This window comes from Ammodytes marinus (assembly GCF_949987685.1).
Source record: "Ammodytes marinus genome assembly, chromosome: 22".
In the NCBI taxonomy this organism is placed as follows: Eukaryota; Metazoa; Chordata; class Actinopteri; order Uranoscopiformes; family Ammodytidae; genus Ammodytes; species Ammodytes marinus.
In genome coordinates, this window is record NC_137226.1 from 20,696,565 (window position 1) to 20,714,855 (window position 18,291).

Genomic DNA, 18,291 nt, shown 5'->3' on the forward strand with positions numbered 1-18,291 from the left:
TGCCAACCGCTGGGCTGACAGAACTACAGAGGAGGAGGAGAAGAAGAATGATTAGTGCTTACATACCAACCTGGGTGACATATCAGTGGATCACATGTTCTCTCAGCGCCTAAGGGTGACTCATACAGGGATGGGCTATCACAGCAAAAAAACTGACTGAATGAAGAGAGTAAACTTGAAAGTATGTCTATTTCTAAGCCCTATGTTGCTGTTTAAATAGTCCAATGCACAACATGAAAAGGTTCATCAATACAGTCATTGTTGCCTTAGGTGAGCACACACAATAGAAAGGTCAATATAAGCAGTGTTTTTTGTTAAGCTATGCAAAATATTTGCAGATATTCTTTCATAAAGTTGCCTCACTGCCTTAATAGCTCAATCTGAAGTTGGCCAATGACTGGCTTGTGTCAACATGCACATGCTACTTGCTGGACTCTTTTATTTCAAGTCAAAACCGTTTATGAGGCCATTTTCAGTCATCCTTTCAAAATCTAATTTATCGAGCAGACCAACTTTTACCAGACACCTTTTTCTGTGAATCCATGCTGACTTCAACAGGCCTGATATATGACGTGCATCAATATAAGACAAGCAACTATCTGATAAACCCTTTAACCAGTACATGAAGGCGCCCTTCGTTTTATTTTTACATCCATAGATAACATGGGCCTGGCTGGGATGAACGTCTGACAACCCACATGAACCAACTTCACTATAGCCCTTAAGAGCTATAGTCAAAAGAGTAACAATCATTGTAGTGTTGACTGTATTATTTAATCTAAAACCATCCTCTTCAGCAGTCTTTACAAAGACACCTCTTACCTAATTCAGGAGTCTGACTACTGCATCCATCCCTATTATTAAACCTAGTGTATAAATATAGTGAGCGTGTTCATAAAGCCGATCTCTCAGTCACCCGATCTGCATTTATCATGTTTTATCACACTTATGGATCTGAGATGATGCTAGATAACTCGCTGCTTGAAGACCTCAGTGCATTAATGTGGTGACGTGGGGACGAGGGAGGGGACTGCTAACTGCAGTCACTGACAGGAAGTTAGCTAAACTGACCATTCCGCTTACTGAACCTTTAATGAGGCCCTCATTGACAGTGTTACGTGCCTTCTTATAGCCCTTATAACATGCCTGTGTGTGTGTGTTGACTTACCAGCTCTACTCCTTGTGGGAACGGGCTGTCCTCCCAGTCTTTCTCAGGAAACCGCTGGAGAATGCGACCTTGACCTTCACCCTCCACTACACAGACAGAGAGAGACACAGAGAGAAATACAGGTCAGCAAATGGTAATTACAATGTCTGTTGTCTATTTGTTGCTATAAATTTGCCTCCTTTGAGGATTTTGTAAACAGCATAAGCACACCGTCTTTTACTACTTATTATTTGTGTGCCTTATCATTTGTGTATAATGTTGGCTTACAAATAAACTATGTATTCAAATGATCATGTTTAGAGAAAATGGATGTTTAGCCGCACCATGCCACCGTTAGAACACCATACCCGTTTACAGAGCCTAGGCTGTGTATTAAGTGTAGTTTTTTTTAGGGCGCACACACAGAACGCACAGGTAGCGGGATCGTGAGGAGACATTCACTCATTTTGACAACGATGTTTCTTGAGAATGGCTGACTACACCTTTAAATAGTAGTGTGATGTGTTCAAATGCTTATGTGTTTGTAGTTAATGAGGCCTTTTCCACCGTTGGCCCGGGTCTGGCTCATCACAGTGGCACAATGACACACGACAAAGGCCCACTTATGTAACCACCACAGGGCCGTCTTTCAGTTTTAGTTCCATCTGAAGCCTTGCAGGCTAATGGCAGCATTTATACGCACACATAATACACTTCTCCCAATACAAAAAAGGCTGTCAAATCTAGCATTAAAATGAACAAAACTTAATATTATCCCAGGCTAAATGAAGGAGAGCTTTGAGCAGCATTTTAGACAAGCTTGAACTAAAACAGACGCACAGACGGACACAATACACCAACAGAAAGTAGGCCAGCTACCAAACTACACACAAGGAACCTGCTAAAACAATCTCCTCTCCCTAGCGTATGAGGGGATATAGTAGACAGTGGGAGTGGTGCTGCTGGGCCAAGTCATCAAAGAGCAGAGGTTAATTTGCCTCATTCCTGATCTAAAGTCTTCTGGCTTGGACCCAAATCACAGGAAACCTGAATAGAGACACGCCATGTAGGGCACTGTTTCACTTCTGGAGCTTTGCGCCTTTTTTCTTTTTTCAATTTCCCTGAGGCAATAAGAGACCAGCAAGAGTGTAGGCATTAGTGTGCATAGGCTCGTTATTCCACGTTAGTATAGGAGGAGATTCAATCAGATAAAAACGGGCCCCAAAATGTTGAGAGCCACATAGACAAACAACAAAATGCATATAATATCTAGCCACGTGCTTTCAGTGTGGGAGACTACACACACATAGCACTGAGGGTGTCTGTGGTTGCACAGTGTGTGTACAATCAAAGAGCCTCATTCATCAGCGCTGTCAATGAGGAGCACATGTCTTAGTGTTACTAAAGACCAATCCATAAAGATAACACACTCGATTTAGATCACTTTACACAGCAGAGTGGCAAAGTCTATTAATAGGCTGTGACAAAATGATTATTAAAGGGGTTACGCACTAAAAAGCGGACCAAACAAGGTCCCTTTAAAAGAGGTGGTCTCGGTACGCTTCCGAACAACTGGTGCAGTCCATTTCTGGTGAGAACGTGAGTGGAGACCCAAACTGCAGGTAACACTGAGTATTTTTGGACTAAACAAGCTCCCTTAGCCGGCTACGATTTGCATTATGGGATGAGGGAGACGATCTGACCAATTGTAGAGCAGTTCAGGAACTACTTTATTGCTCCCACCACAGACACATCTGACCAATGAGTGAAGAGAACGTTCTCACGTGGCTTATGCCGCCGCATTTTGGTTCACTTCACCAACCATCAACTGATTCAGACCAGAGGAAACGATAGGTGTGAAAGAGAACCGGACCTATTGAAAAATGAAACAATGTATCATTCTTGTATCTGACTATCAGGTGTGAAACTGCCCTCTTAGCCAACGCCCCCTCCTTCAATACAGTGATGAATCATCTGGTGCATTCTAGTATGAGAACTGATGCATGCTGGGATTTCATGTCACCTCAACTACCTCCTCAGAGACGGTGCCTTTAGCAAGCAGTGCACGTGTCGCCTGTTACGGCCCTATGTTATGTTCTGTAACAATATGCTGTCAATGGATGGATGAAGCTATGTAGGTATTTCAGGAACGTGCACACACACACTTAGCCAATAGTCAGGCAGGGTGGGGATTATTCAGCCAGTTAAAGCAGGACATCCTGTAGCTGAGGGAGGAGTGTAAATGAGTCTGCTGGGAGTAACACACACTGACCACCACGCACACAGGCCTCACCACACACACACACACACACACACACACACACACACACACACACACACACACACACACACACACACACACACACACACACACACACACACACACACACACACACACACACACACACACACACACACACACACACACACACACACACACACACACACACACACACACACACACACACACACACACACACACACACACACAGTAAAGGCGTGTGTGAAAAATAAATAAATAAAGCAAGCCGGACCCAGTCCACTCCTCCAGGAATATGTACAAATGATACACACATACAGTCCCCTACAAAAGTATTGGAACATTGAGGCCAATTCCTTTATTTTTGCTGTAGAAACATTTGGGTTTGACACCATAGATCAACATTTCAGCTTTCATTTCCAGGTTACATCTGGATCTGATACACAACTGAGAAGATATCATTATTTGTAAAGGAACACCACATTTTTAGGTGAGCAAAAGTATTGGAACAGATACACTTAAAATAAATTAAGGTAAATAAGACTTAGTGTTTTGTTGCAAATCCTTCGCTTGCAATAACTGCATCAAGCCTGTGACCCATTGACATCACAAAACTTTTGCATTCTTCTTTTGTGATGCTTTTCCAGGCTTTCACTGCAGCCTCTTTCAGTTGCTGTTTGTTTACTCTCTTCAGTCTCCTCTTTAGCAGGTAAATGCATTCTCTATACGGTTTAACTCTGGAGATAGACCAGTCTGAAACCTTCCACTTCTTGCACCTGATTAACTCCTTTGTTGTGTTTTGGGTCATTATCTTGCTGCATGATGAAGGATCTTCCAATCAGTTTGGTTGCATCTTTCTTTAAATTGGAAGACAAAATGTTTCTGTAAACTTCTGAGTTAATTTTGCTGTTGCCATCATGTGTTACATCATCAATGAAGATTAATGAGCCCATCCCAGAAGAAGCCATGCAACTGAATGAAGCTGCGGTGAAAGCCTGGAAAAGCACCACAAAAGAAGAATGCAAAAGTTTTGTGATGTCAAAGGGTCACTAGCTTGATGCAGTTATTGCAAGCGAAGGATTGCAACAAAATATTAAGTCTTATTAATTTTAATTTATTTTAGGTCTGTCTGTTCCAATACTTTTGCTCACCTAAAAATGTGGTGTTCCTTTACAAATAATGCTTTCTTCACAGTTGTGTATCAGATACAGATGTTAATACCTGGAAATGAAAGCTGAAATGTTGATCTATTGTCTCATATTCATATTTTGGTGTCAAACCCAAATGTTTCCAGTCACAGAAAAAATAAAGGAATTGGCCTCACTGTTCCAATACTATTGGAGGGGACTGTATGCAATCCATGGAGCTTCCAATTGATTCCACAAAACAAGCAATTACTCAGACAAATAATAAGGCACAGAGGGAGATTGTGACATGGTTCAAACTTCTTACAACTATTGCTCATTTCATCTACTGCACAATTTTGTAAATATTTTAGTAAAGGAAATTGCAGAAAAGGACAAATATGTTTCTAACCATACAGTGTTTCCTGCAGGATTTTTTTCAGCAGCGGTGCTGTGGTCCCCCAAACCCTCTAGGTGGGTCCGGGGGCATGCCCCCCCCCCCCCCCCCCCCAAATGTTTTGTTTCAACATTTGGGGGTACAAATTATAGGTGGGGGTATGGGGGCACCCCCCCAGAACATTTTGAACTTAACACTTAATTTCCTGCATTTTAGTGGATAAAAAATCTATTTTTTTCTAGAATCAATTTAGTAGAAATGTATTTGTTTTCTGTGAAGGAGAAGTCAACATTCAGGTTCATTGAGAAAGAGCAATTATGGAATATAATTTTTTTAGGAATCATGACCTAGCACCGGTGTACATTATTAATGACAGTTTACATTGGTAATGAAATGCAAAGCCACCACTGGAAACAAAAGGGATGGGCTACCAGCAGCTAGCTAACGTTAGCTACATAACACATAACCAGATAATGTTAGCATTCATCCTTAGACACTTGACACAATCAAACATCAATATTAGCATGCTATTTAGCCACATAGATTGGCCTATTTAAAGCCCTTTGAAAACTGACATATTTTTCATTGATGCAAGTTCATCAATTCATGGCTTAAAATGCTGAGCTGTAGAACTTTCAGCAGACATTCCTAGCGGTAAGCTGCGCGAGTGTCCACCCGTTGGGAGCGTGGGCGCTGCTGTGTGAACCTGGGGGAAACACTGCCATAGTTCATGTACATAATGTATAGATGACTGTTTCTTTTTTATTTAGATATTTCAGAATTTGACCATCTCCTTCTACTGTGCTTTAGAGATTCTATGATTTAGTTGCAGAATTATAAGCAGTGGATGGAATGTTCTCGCTGGCAAATAGAAAAAAAATAAAACGAATGTCTTTTGGCTAGGGCTGGCCCGAATTATTCGAATATCCGAGTATGTGTTTGATAAATTAGTATTCGGAGCTCAATTCAGTATTCGGATTTTTTATAATTTTTTTTTTTTTCAAAAAAACTTTTTCTTTTTGCAAAAGCACCTCAAACAGCAACATATTTCGTCAGGAAATAATGATTAGACACACAAGTTATACAACAATTGTAAAATACACATTAGACTTTCATTTAAAATATATGATCGAATTATTTGAACTTTGACCTAGTTGGCCGCTGACCTTTCAAAGCACAACCGGTGATATCAGCTGTAGTAGGCTACGTGATGTTACCAGAGCGAGGCAAACTAAAGCGGCACCAAGCGCAGTTGTTTTTGTTTACGTTCGTAATGGAGTGCTGCTATCGCCCATCATCAACACTGACTTGCTTTCATCATGGGAATACGTGGTCAATAATGGATATAATATGGGCACAAAAGACTACCAATATTGGACCTTTGTATGGATGTATAAATCCCCGAAAAGATGCATGTTCCGGGATGAATTGATAAGCTCCTGTACGGGTTACGATGGTGCAGAGGACAGTTGATTTGGAACGGAACAACAGCTGTTCGCTTCCACGGGGAAAAAGTAAGGAACTCCGACTTTATTACCGTTCGAAAGTTATTAAAGTATCAACAAACTACACAGCTTACTGTCTCTGCTCACACACTCGGTTTCAGCGTGTACATTTGGATTATTAATGTTGGTTTTGATGGTGTGTTTTTTTAGAACGAGTACTCGAATATTCGCTCCGAAAATCTAACGAATATTCGAAGCCTGTAAAATGGTATTCGGGCCAGCCCTACTTTTGGCAAAGGAGTAATGTTATGACGAATTAAATAAGTAAAAGTATGTCCCAAATTTTATGCTATTGCCTACTGCATGCAAACTTGGTACTTTCGTTGGCCAGCTGCAGTACAGTAAAGAGAGAGAGCATGCAATTTGAATCACACTTAAAAAGACAAAACTAATTTGGCATTCGTAAATTAAGATGTTATGAGTTGACAGTGGAAAATCCAACAGAATTGGCTGTGAAGCAAAACTAAGCAGGTTACAGAGAGCACACGGGTCCATGTCAGAGCGCGAGTGGAAGGGATTCACAATTTACTCGTGATACATAAGGTTACGTATGAAACGGATTTTGTAGAACTTGTAAACAGTCGTACATGTTGTATAAAATGCTCCTGTTGAGCACGCAAATAGAGAACTGAATAAAAAAGACAGATGTTCCGCTGTCATGCTCTATGGGAATCCCACTGTAGCTGGAATGTGTATTTGGCTGTTTCACACACACACATGCATTGGATCAATCTAGCTCCTTATTAAATCTAATTGTTTCCAGCTCCTGCAGAAGGACTGTTGCGTGTCACTGGATTGATCCGCTGTTTTGGTGGCGGAGCAGTTTGCTACCAAGCGCAGCAGGGTTTGTACATACACCAAAAACTCTCATGACAACTTCATAAACCACAGCAGCAAGTAAAGTAAAGTAAAGTAAAGTAAAGTAAAGTAAAGTAAAGTAAAGTAAAGTAAAGTAAAGTAAAGTAAAGTAAAGTAAAGTAAAGTAAAGTAAAGTAAAGTAAAGTAAAGTAAAGTAAAGTAAAGTAAAGTAAAGTAAAGTAAAGTAAAGTAAAGTTAAAGACCTACTTCACCAGTGGGAATATGAAGGTGTATTGAATTCTGAGATCCTATTTAGTATAAATGTGCAAAAAAAATTTGAATTGGTTCATCCTAGCCTGACAAAAGCCTGTTCCGTATGGGTGAAGTATTCCTTTAAAGTTTAAAGGAATACTTCACCCATACGGAACAGGCGTTCTATCATTATAAAATCACTATCATAATATAATGAATGAGGTTTTTCTTCCCTCTGTCTTCCCTTAGTCTTCCCTTGGCCCAGCTGTCCTGTTAATCCTAGCCCTTACTGTGACATCACAGAAAGAGAAATGTAGGGTTAGACAGTGAGACCATAAAACACTCTTTCTGCCTTTTCTCAGGTACTGCTACTGACCTCACCTGCACGTTAACAGAAATGAATGTCAGCGGGCTACTGTTTGAAGTGGTAAATCAGTCAGATATAGTTATCAGATAATGATTCCGTAACACATAGGCATACATATGTTATAATGGCACACCACAAGAACTGATTTCTGTTTAGCAGATCTGCAGTTTGTTTCAATACTCAGTCTGAACCAACAATTTCTGTTGCCAGATTCGCATATTTATTCAAACATTTCTGAAAGAATTGTCAGAGAAAAAGTAACTGTCTTAATGTTAATCAACTGGTAAGGTTTCACGATGATGTAATGTACACTATGTACCGGCAGTAATGCACAAATGTAGAATTTCCAATCATTTTGCCTGCTGTAGTACGGGCTACAAAGGTCACGCAAAAAATCAGCACTAGACACATTTTCTGCTGCTGTCTAAACAGTCCTGATTTTTGATATGCAATGCCAAAACAGTGCCGGGAGGAGGATGTGTTTATTCTATTCACCCAACCATAATTAAAGCTAAAGTAATTTCCTTCTACCCACAATTGTACAGCCCAGGGCAGACGCATGCACTGTTTTGGCAGGCAGGCAGACGTCTGGCTATGGGTGTGTGTAAGCAGCAGCAGGTGAGAAAAGCTAGGGCTCAGCACAGAGACTAGTGAGTGAGTGAGTGAGTGAGTGAGTGAGTGAGTGAGTGAGTGAGTGAGTGAGTGAGTGAGTGAGTGAGTGAGTGAGTGAGTGAGTGAGTGAGTGAGTGAGTGAGTGAGTAGCAGGCATGGCTGCAAAAAACAGAGCTGCACACATGATGATGTAAAGCCCTTTCCAAAAGCTACCTTATCAGCGTGTGCAGTGAGAGGAATGTGAAACGCGTGAAGTGGCCGTGTAGCAGGGGGCTGTGCTATCAGCTAGGTCCGTAACAACAGTAAGTTAGCGACAGGAAGGCTAACAAAACATGTTTAACTATGCTGCTGCATCTAATATTGTTCTGTCTTTTGCATATTTATGTATATATTTCATCCTCTTTCTGATCTAGATGATTTCCTCCTTGGATCTCAAGCTCAGGACGTGGCCATCGGCTCTTAATGTTCCATCAGTACATCTTGAACCCATTTTCTCTGAGCATGTCTATGCACGTCTTGCTGCAGCAAACAAAAAAATAGTCCCTTTGACTGTACCTTTCTCACAGAACTGTGTAGATTGACATGCATAGGTCTGCTCCTCCTTCATTATAAAAGTTCATGCAAAACACCATGCATACCACACTCATCATCATAACCAATGCCGGCATTACCAGCAAATCCAAATGTCTTCAAACGCAAAAAAAAAAATCATGACAAATCAGAATGAAATCAGCAATGACAAAGAAATACATTGACGACTAAAGAACTGCAAAAACTAGAGCCTCCGACCGGATTGAACACCTCAGAAAAAAACTTGACAAAAACACTGAAATACCAAACTAGTGTGTGCTGTAGTGCACTGTTTAATCTATGTGTCTCTGATGCACCTTGTGACTTGGAAGTGAACAGTGTAACAGCAGCTGTGTTAAAAAAAAACAATCATCAAGTGAGAGCCGGTGCAGTCAGTCCCTACAGTGCTGCTGCTGCCGAGCAACCACACACACTCCATCAATGTGCCGACTGTGTGAACAGGTCTTTTCAGCCGCTGCTCAACTCTTTTCTCTAAGCAGCCAGTGACAAGCCAAATCAGGCTGCCCCATGCTTCCTGCTTTGCCAACAAAAGTCATATTGTTTAATACACACACTAGTAGAGAGAGCGTAGCAATTTCAAGTTGATTATAGATTCTGAAAAATGCTATACTTGTAATGCGGAGTGTAACTTATTTGTCTAAATAATAAACAATGCAGAGTCAAAGAATTCCATGCCAGAAAATAGTTCCTACAAGTTCCTACAAGCCCAGCGTTTTCCTCAGGGCGTAATGTTATCACATAGTGTAATGTTGGCAGAGCTCCAGAAGAAAACAAGTGTCTGTGATGTACTGATAACGTTGCTTTGATACATATTATAGCAACTAGCAAGCTAGTTAATAAGTTAGCTAACTAAATAATGTGTAATGGGATCTAAGAAGGAACACGTCACATCACAAAACCGGACGTATGAAGAAAGGAGCAGGACTGTAAGCTTTCATCACTGAAATGGATGAAAGACTGGAGAGGGGGAGGAAATTGCGGTCACACATAGCGTGCGTGCGTGCGTGCGTGCGTGTGTGCGTGTGTGCGTGCGTGTGTGCGTCAGAGCCACCAATGACTCCTCACACAGATGACTACTAGCAGTGACACAGGATGGAAGGAAAGGAGCAGCTAGGTCATGTGATCACTGAGCGATGGCAGTCAAGAGTTGAAGAGTGTGTGTGTCTGTCTGTCTGTCTGTCTGTCTGTCTGTCTGTCTGTCTGTCTGTCTGTCTGTCTGTCTGTCTGTCTGTCTGTCTGTCTGTGTGTGTGTGTCTGTGTGTGTGTGTCTGTGTGTGTGTGTGTGTGTGTGTGTGTGTGTGTGTGTGTGTGTGTGTGTGTGTGTGTGTGTGTGTGTGTCTCTGCTGAACCAGACCACAGCTTCTCGTTTGCAGGCCGCCTAACCACAGTGACACGACATCAGGCTGTTTCCACGGCGACTGCAGCCAAGGGGACTGAAGAGCCAGGGAGCCCGCTGTGTGTGCAGCATTGAAACTCTATACAAAATGAAGTCTGCAATCTGGTCTAAAGCACGCTCACATCGTCTTAACACTGTTCTGATAGATCTGTTCAAATGTTGTTAATTGTCTGATTTATGATACATGTTGTTCTTAATAAAATGCTGAAAATGAATTTGAAGACCTGTACCTTTGAAGACCTGTTTTCAGACTTATAAAATTAAAAAGGGTGTATCCAAAATCGGTCCTGTAAAAATGTTGGGCACGTATATGTTGTCAAAATGGATGCAGAAGTAGTTTAACCCTATCCACCTGCAGTGTCTGGCCTTACATGGGATCATCAGAGTGTAAATGAGGTGAGCTGCCATCGTAACATGACCTCACAACAGCAGCATCTGTATTGTGTTCAGACAACAATGCATAGAGTTAATGTCTGTGAGTGAGTGCATACAAAAACTATGACATCAGGCTCTCTGAAGCACACCCTCTGACAGTGCTATGGTGCAGTCCACCCAGTTTGCTATTACACACACACACACACACACACACACACACACACACACACACACACACACACACACACACACACACACACACACACACACACACACACACACACACACACACACACACACACACACACACACACACACACACACACAGGTACAGCTCTACTTGTGAGGACACTCATTGACATAATGCATTCCCTAACCCCTTACTCTTACCATCAAAACGTAATGCCTAACCCCAACCCTTACACTAACCCTTACCTAAACCTAATTCATTGTAATGAACCTTAAAACCTTGTCTTAACCCTTAAACAGCGATTTAATGGACGGTCCCAAAATGAGAATCGGCAGAAATGTCCTCACTTTCCAAAAATGTCCTCACTGTTAAGGTCTTAAACTCAAGCACGCACAGACAGACAGGCAGACAGGCAGACAGACAGACAGACAGACAGACAGACAGACAGACAGACAGACAGACAGACAGACAGACAGACAGACAGACAGACAGACAGACAGACAGACAGACAGACAGACAGACAGACAGACAGACAGACATTTGTGCAGTTTCTGCTACATGCCGGACACAGTCTTGTTGAGTAATGTGAAGGAGTGTGAGTCATGCTCTATGATTAAAGGCTACATTACAGCAGCAGAGCGAGGCCTCTCATTGGGTCAGAGGCAACAACACAATATGGTTTAAGAAGTCAGCGGACTCCACAGAGCGGACCTGCACATCAATAAGTAATGCTTTGACATTTAGAGCAAGTGTCTCAATGTGGTGTCAGGTGACGGTAAAAGACCATGATGGTGCATAAATAAATCAGCAAGTCCATGTTGCAAACTAACCCTGCGTTAAAAATGACTCTTTCTTTTTACTACACTACATACTAAAGTACAGAAGAGTTTTAGGGCCACAGGAGAGAAAACAAATCAGATAAGGAAGATTTTTTTTTTCATTATGTTGAGAAATGTCAAGAATAAAGACGAATACTCAAATGCTATTGGAGTTAGTGGGGCATTTATGTATTTTCAGCATACTACAATTGACGTGTATGTATTGGGACATCCTAAATCTTTTTGTTTGCATACTAAATAGTAGGGAAGTATGGTGATTGGAATTCAGGGTAAGTTGCCATTTAGGAGCCAAATAACAGCTGAAAAAACCCTCAAAAAAAACCTACTCCATCTGGCAACCGCCGTCACCCTGGAGACAATGTGGGACATTTTCTTTGTGCAAAAGCTCTTCAGCAAACTCACATCCTTCCTGCTGAAAACGAATACCCCCCCCCCCATTCACTCTACTCCTCCACCACCCAATCCCCCCAAAACAAAACCCAAAGCTTTCCAGGAGAGGAAATATGGCTTTAGAAAGGGAAGCTACACAAACCAAATAATGTCTTTTTTGCTTGTACGTTGCTCCAGATCTGAATCTAAATGTCAAAGAGTGATGAGTAATAGCAGGAGCTTTATTTTTCTCACTTCTCAGTCGGGCCTCTGCAGCTACAGGTGGCTGTCTGTCTGCACATGTGCTGGGCTTTAGCCTCGATAGCGACAGTGTGGAAAAAACCTGCCAATGGCTGACAGCACACAGGCCATCTACTTTCCAGTCAGTCTGGACAGTGTTTCTGACTAACATATATCCAGGATTCAACTTCCACTCATCCTTTATCATTCATACTCCGGTCCTACACAAACACATCAGTGCAGTTTAATGTCTTTAAACAATATTGTAGACAGTAAAACAGTCCAATAGTTCAAACTTGAAAATTCCACTTGAAATCAAATTGAAAGATGCCATTCAATTTAAATTGTTAGATTATGATTTATGGTGAATTAACCACAATACCTTAAGCCAGTGTCTGCAAAAACACTTGCAACACAGACCTTAAGCCAACTAATACAAAGAAAGAATCGAGATTTGATTTTATTTTTTTAAATGTGTCACAAGTCAAAGAAGTAAACAGATCAATTCATTTTCAATGGAATCATTGCAGTAGCTGGATGGGCATGTGCGGGCGAGTAAATCCATAAAACATTTTCACCTCGATTTCAAACCCTGGTGAACGACTTCTCTTCATTGACCAATAGAGAGGTCTTATGAAGTCTTATCATCCACTTTTGTTCAACCACCGAGTATTTACTGTCTCAATGAAGAGAGCTGGTTTGCCAGCAGTTATGAAATAGGGGTTGAGGATGGTAGAAGTGCATGCTTTGAATAAAGTATGAACCTATTCCCATTAGGTGCGGAGCTAACAAGCTCGCTCAGGCAAGGGCAGATTGTTTTGTTGTGCTACTTGCTAGTGGTTGACACGATGGTCTAGTCACTATACTATAGGAGTGTTACGGGCCACCAGGCAAGAGGATGCTTGTAACACTGACATTGATTTTTTATCAGATATCGGAGAGTAGCAAACAACATAATATTATCAAAATACAATGTAATCATCTCATTCGACCAGGGTGAGGGGGAAACCCTTGGAGCATTGTACACATACTGTACACACACACACATTCATCTCTTCCTTTGCATTTAAACAAAAAGAACACAGTAGAACTATTTTAGAACATTGCAGTTAAGTCATTTCATGAATCATTGGGTAGTACAATGGCCATGCATGTCATTCTCCTAAGATAAATAAACTTCAGCCGGGTTTCAGTGTAGGGCAATGAAGGAGGCTAAGAAGCCTGGACAAAGAGGTCAAGAAAGGGTCAGGGAAATAAACTATTGTTGGTCGTCTTATGTGAGATGTGCACGTTCACCAGTGTGCAAAGTGTGTCCAGTAACACTTGGGCTGCTGTGACGTCCAAAAGTGACATCCAATGGGAGTCAGCATATAGGAGTCATCAGTGGGTGACCATCACATGGTTGAGTGTGGCACATGGGTTATAGCGGCATCAGGTTCATTCATTGTGCCTCTAAAAAAGGAACGTTATGTGGACAAGGAGGATGCCATGCAGGATGGTGATACAGCTTTAAGTTGTCAAGAAGACTTGATTTAATTATCCTGGTGGTTTACTGTGGCTCGTGTTACCTAAAGGGCAAGGACAGAGAAGGGGTTGGAGGAGGATGGTGTGACTTCAACAGAGGATGTGGGCCGTCTTAAATATGATCTTAATGCAAGAAGCTCCCTTCCAGAACAAGCTGCAAAACAAGACTTCCGTGTGCTACTAGTGCAGGAAACAGGAAACATGATAGGCTAAGCTGTAGGCTTAATGCAGTCAATCACAACATATCTACACAACGTACTAGCTTTGTCTCTTGTTACCCAGCAATACTGTACATCCCACCAATCATTTCAACCAAACAACATTAGAAGCCCCAAAAAAACTCCTTCTCATACCACAGCGTTTCCCGCCCTCCATTTCAGCCCAGAAATGACATAGCATTACCTAGGACAACCAATAGTCAAGATACAGACATGTGCATGTCTCAGAAGAACCAAACAGTAGCAGACAGTCACTGTGAAACAATGGAGGCAGACATCTAGCACTGGGCTGTATCTGTGGTTGAATGACTTTTGATGATGTATTTGAATCACCAAAATAAATGCTGATATTTCTCCTCATTCATCCTCACCTCTCTCCACTACAAATGTGACATCTGTACTAGATGTAATGTAATGCAATAATGTAATATATAACTGATAGTTGCTGCAGGCACCATTAGCTTCATTCACTTATACTGCACAATGTCTTACACAGTATAGAAGAAAAAATCATACTGGTGAATGTTGTGATTGACCAAGTATTTACTTTTTAATCTAATTAGCCCTTCAACAATAACGTGTGTCACCTTTTATCAACACACACTTATTTCGGGGGGGAGGAGGGAGAGCAACAAAGATGTGCCACACATACTTACAGTGATAAAGACATAAAGCCAGGTCTGGACCAATAACTGTCCCTTGATCTGAAAATGTAAACCAATCACATGGCTGCATTTAAGATTACAGCACAGCGGGTGTCTGGGAGGCACATTTCCTTTTTTTTGTAGTATGACAGATTTGACGTGGAGAGGCTATCTGATGAAAACGTAATCTTCTACAACAGTAAGCCGTACTGATTGTTTTAACCACGGCGGAGAAAATCAGTGAAAAATGACCATCAAAGCTGAGAGAAACGGAGCATGAGTGAAAAACACAACTTCTGGGTTCTGTTCCAGAAAAAACCTTATCCAAAATCCTACGCAAAAAAATAAACTACCAATACACACTTTGGACCACTATGCTTGGATTCTCCCATCTTTTGTCTGCTTTGATGAACACAATTTCCCATAAACCCCTTTGTGGAGGTTAACAGTCATGTCTGTAAGGACGGTCAGGACATAAAGCCTTGATTACTCTTATATTAACTGGTCATTTATCTGGTATTAATAAAAAAAAACTAATGTGAGAAACTATCAATAATATTATTAGGGGAAGTTGTTTGCACAAACAGTCCAAGCATGACACAATAAGGGTTTTGGAGTGATGTAGCTAGAGCGGCCTACAAGCCTCTTGCAAACAACTGTGCCAATCCTAACGACCCCCTATCTGATGCTGTGGACATGCTGGAATCACCCCATGGGGACTAGAAACGATGGCTGCCCTGAATAGCAACAGGCTGCTGGGAGGGAAACACACCGACTCAGCTCTTGGTCATCAGTGAGGACACAGACATTCCATGGGTTCCAGGGAAAGCATCAAAGGACTAAGGAAGAGGGCATCCCTCATACGCAACGCAATACGCGCACACACACACACCTTTTCCTTATGACTATTACCATGGTGCACATCTCATTTACTTAGCAACAGACACAGGAAAGGCCTTTGATTACAATTTGAGTATTAAGTATATGACAGGAGAATGAGTGTCTGCCAACAGATGTGGTCTACAAGCCCTGTGTGTCTAAAGAAGTATGTGTGTTTGAGCATGTGTGTGTGTGTATCTGCATCCCTACCCCCAGCACACACACACACACACACTCCTCTGTATCTGTGTAGTAGGAATGAGGGAATGAGGGCAGTGTTGGGGCCCTGGGGCCACAGTCTTCCCCATGAATAACAAGTATTCAGCACAGCAGACAGACGGACTGATGTAATACACGCAAAGTTTCAAAAACGCACGCACACGCGCGCGCGCGCACACACACACACACACACACACACACACACACACACACACACACACACACACACACACACACACACACACACACACACACACACACACACACACACACACACACACACACACACACACACACACACACACACACACACACACACACACACACACACACACACACACACACACACACACACACCACAGCCATGATATGTCGAGTTTCTCCCTAGTCTCAGCACCATGTTCTTTTAATTGCACAACTATGATTTATTGAGGAACCGTTTCTTATTTACAATTTTTTATTTGTCACTGCTATAACATAGCTGATTTATTTGCCTGTACAGGCTACTAAATAGATTACCTCCTTAACTTGGTGCCAGTGGAGAGTTGTGTTGTTCTAAATGTCTGCTCGCTTTCTTTTGGTATAAAACTGCTCAAATGTAAAGCTTTGGCATATCAGCATAACACATTGTCAATGTTACTTTCACCCAAAAGATATTAGCACTGTGACTTAAAGGAATAGTTCAACATTTTCATGGGTGGATTTGTGATGAAGTTAGGGGCATAGGTGGCTCATCCGGGTTAGCTTAGCTCCAACGCCGGTTGCCAATGGGAGCATTAGCGTGCCTGTGCTGGCAGCAAGAAGCTAAACTAAACTAATGACTGAACGCTGCTGTGTGCTTGTTGTGTCTCCTTTATCTACTGGCACGTTATGTCATTTTAGAATCAAATACATACCGGCAGAGAGAGGGAGAGAGAGTTGACGTGACTCTCTGAATGTTTACCTGGCTCTGCATACTGACAGGAATAGGCACAGCGAGCATGCTAGAAAACTAGCGCAATGGGCTTCTCAGTATGTAAACAAGACGTTGTTGATTATACGGAGCAGAAGAGAGATTACTACGAAGATCCAGAACCATACACACGGTGGTGTGTCGGTGTGGGGCTCGTCAACGTATGTCCACAGAAAACGAGTGGCTTTGCTGCACTGAGTGGGAGCTGGTGCTGCCATCAATGGAAAGGCTTGACAAATGTAAAATGTTGAACTATTCCTTTAAAAAGGTGCTGTAAGCGGAATGTTTCTTTTAGCTAACTTCCTGTCAGTGACTGCAGTTAGCAGTCCCCTCGCTTGTCCCTACGTCACCACATTAATGCACTGCGGTCTTCAAACAGCGAGTTATCTAGCATCATCTCAGATCCATAAGTCTGATAAAACATGATAAAAACCATTCAAACAGACATTGTGAAGGATTTTTACCTGCTCCGCCATTGTAGGCGCATAACTATTCACCCATCTGTCGCTCTGGCGTGCACCGGCAGTGAGACCATGAGTGAGACGGGTGTCTGTTTGTAGCGTTCTCTCTTGTGATTGGATAAACATTTCGGGATCCTCCAATAAGTTTATTTGCCGATTACATGCAAAGCAGCTGACTGAGATCGGCTTCATGAAACGCGCACATTATGCAAGTGATCACTGTATGAATAAAGAGCGATTTAACACTTATATTAACATAAATAAACCGCTTACTTCACCTTTAAGACAGATGATTGCATCCAATTCAATGCACCTTCAGTGCATACAGTACACTCTTTTGCACCAAATGCATATTCAAATGTACTGTGCTGCCTTAATATTTACTGTATTGTTTTACATAGAAAATTCACTTATTCAATTTACTTAGTAACATATTTTTATAGTCATGCATGTATTAGTCATACTTATATGCACTGTTCGTATTGTTCCTGGGAGCCTTGAAGATTGCTGCTAAATTGTGTTGTACACCGTCATGACAATAGAAGCTTTCTGATTCTGATTCATGAACTAGTCAATATGAGAGTGGCACTTACTCACCCTTACCCACAGCCCCAAGGGGGGGTACGGGTTACCCTAGTAACGCAGCAAACACACTGAGAAGGCCGCAAACATCCAGGCAGCCTTCTGAATGGTTTAGGGGGGAGAGCAGCTCACACACACACACAGTGCACAACCCAGCAGCGTCACTCTCTGTCCCCCTATGAAAGGCAGATTGTGAGGGCTATTTGTGGAGGGCCTGAAAAGGCTGCGGCCCGTTGCTGGAGGAAGTGGCTGGCCACAGGCAGGCACTGCTGGCAGCATCTCTCTCTCTCTCTCTCTCTCTCTCTCTCTCTCTCTCTCTCTCTCTCTCTCTCTCTCTCTCTCTCTCTCTC

The 18,291-nt window shown here is 42.0% G+C and overlaps 1 protein-coding gene across 5 annotated transcripts in view; it reads right to left on the reverse strand.

The window, feature by feature from the left end:
* The window catches only part of sbf1 (SET binding factor 1), a 69,052-nt gene that overhangs the window by 45,472 nt on the left and 5,289 nt on the right, over positions 1 to 18,291 (reverse strand). For all 5 annotated transcript variants that reach the window (XM_080051126.1, XM_080051123.1, XM_080051122.1 and 2 more), the window contains exons 2-3: positions 1,169 to 1,254; positions 1 to 23 (exon numbers count right to left, since the gene is read on the reverse strand). The exon at positions 1 to 23 is cut by the window's left edge and continues 115 nt beyond it. In XM_080051126.1, the coding sequence (XP_079907252.1) occupies positions 1 to 23; positions 1,169 to 1,254 (109 nt within the window). The remainder of the gene's footprint in view (positions 24 to 1,168; positions 1,255 to 18,291) is intronic.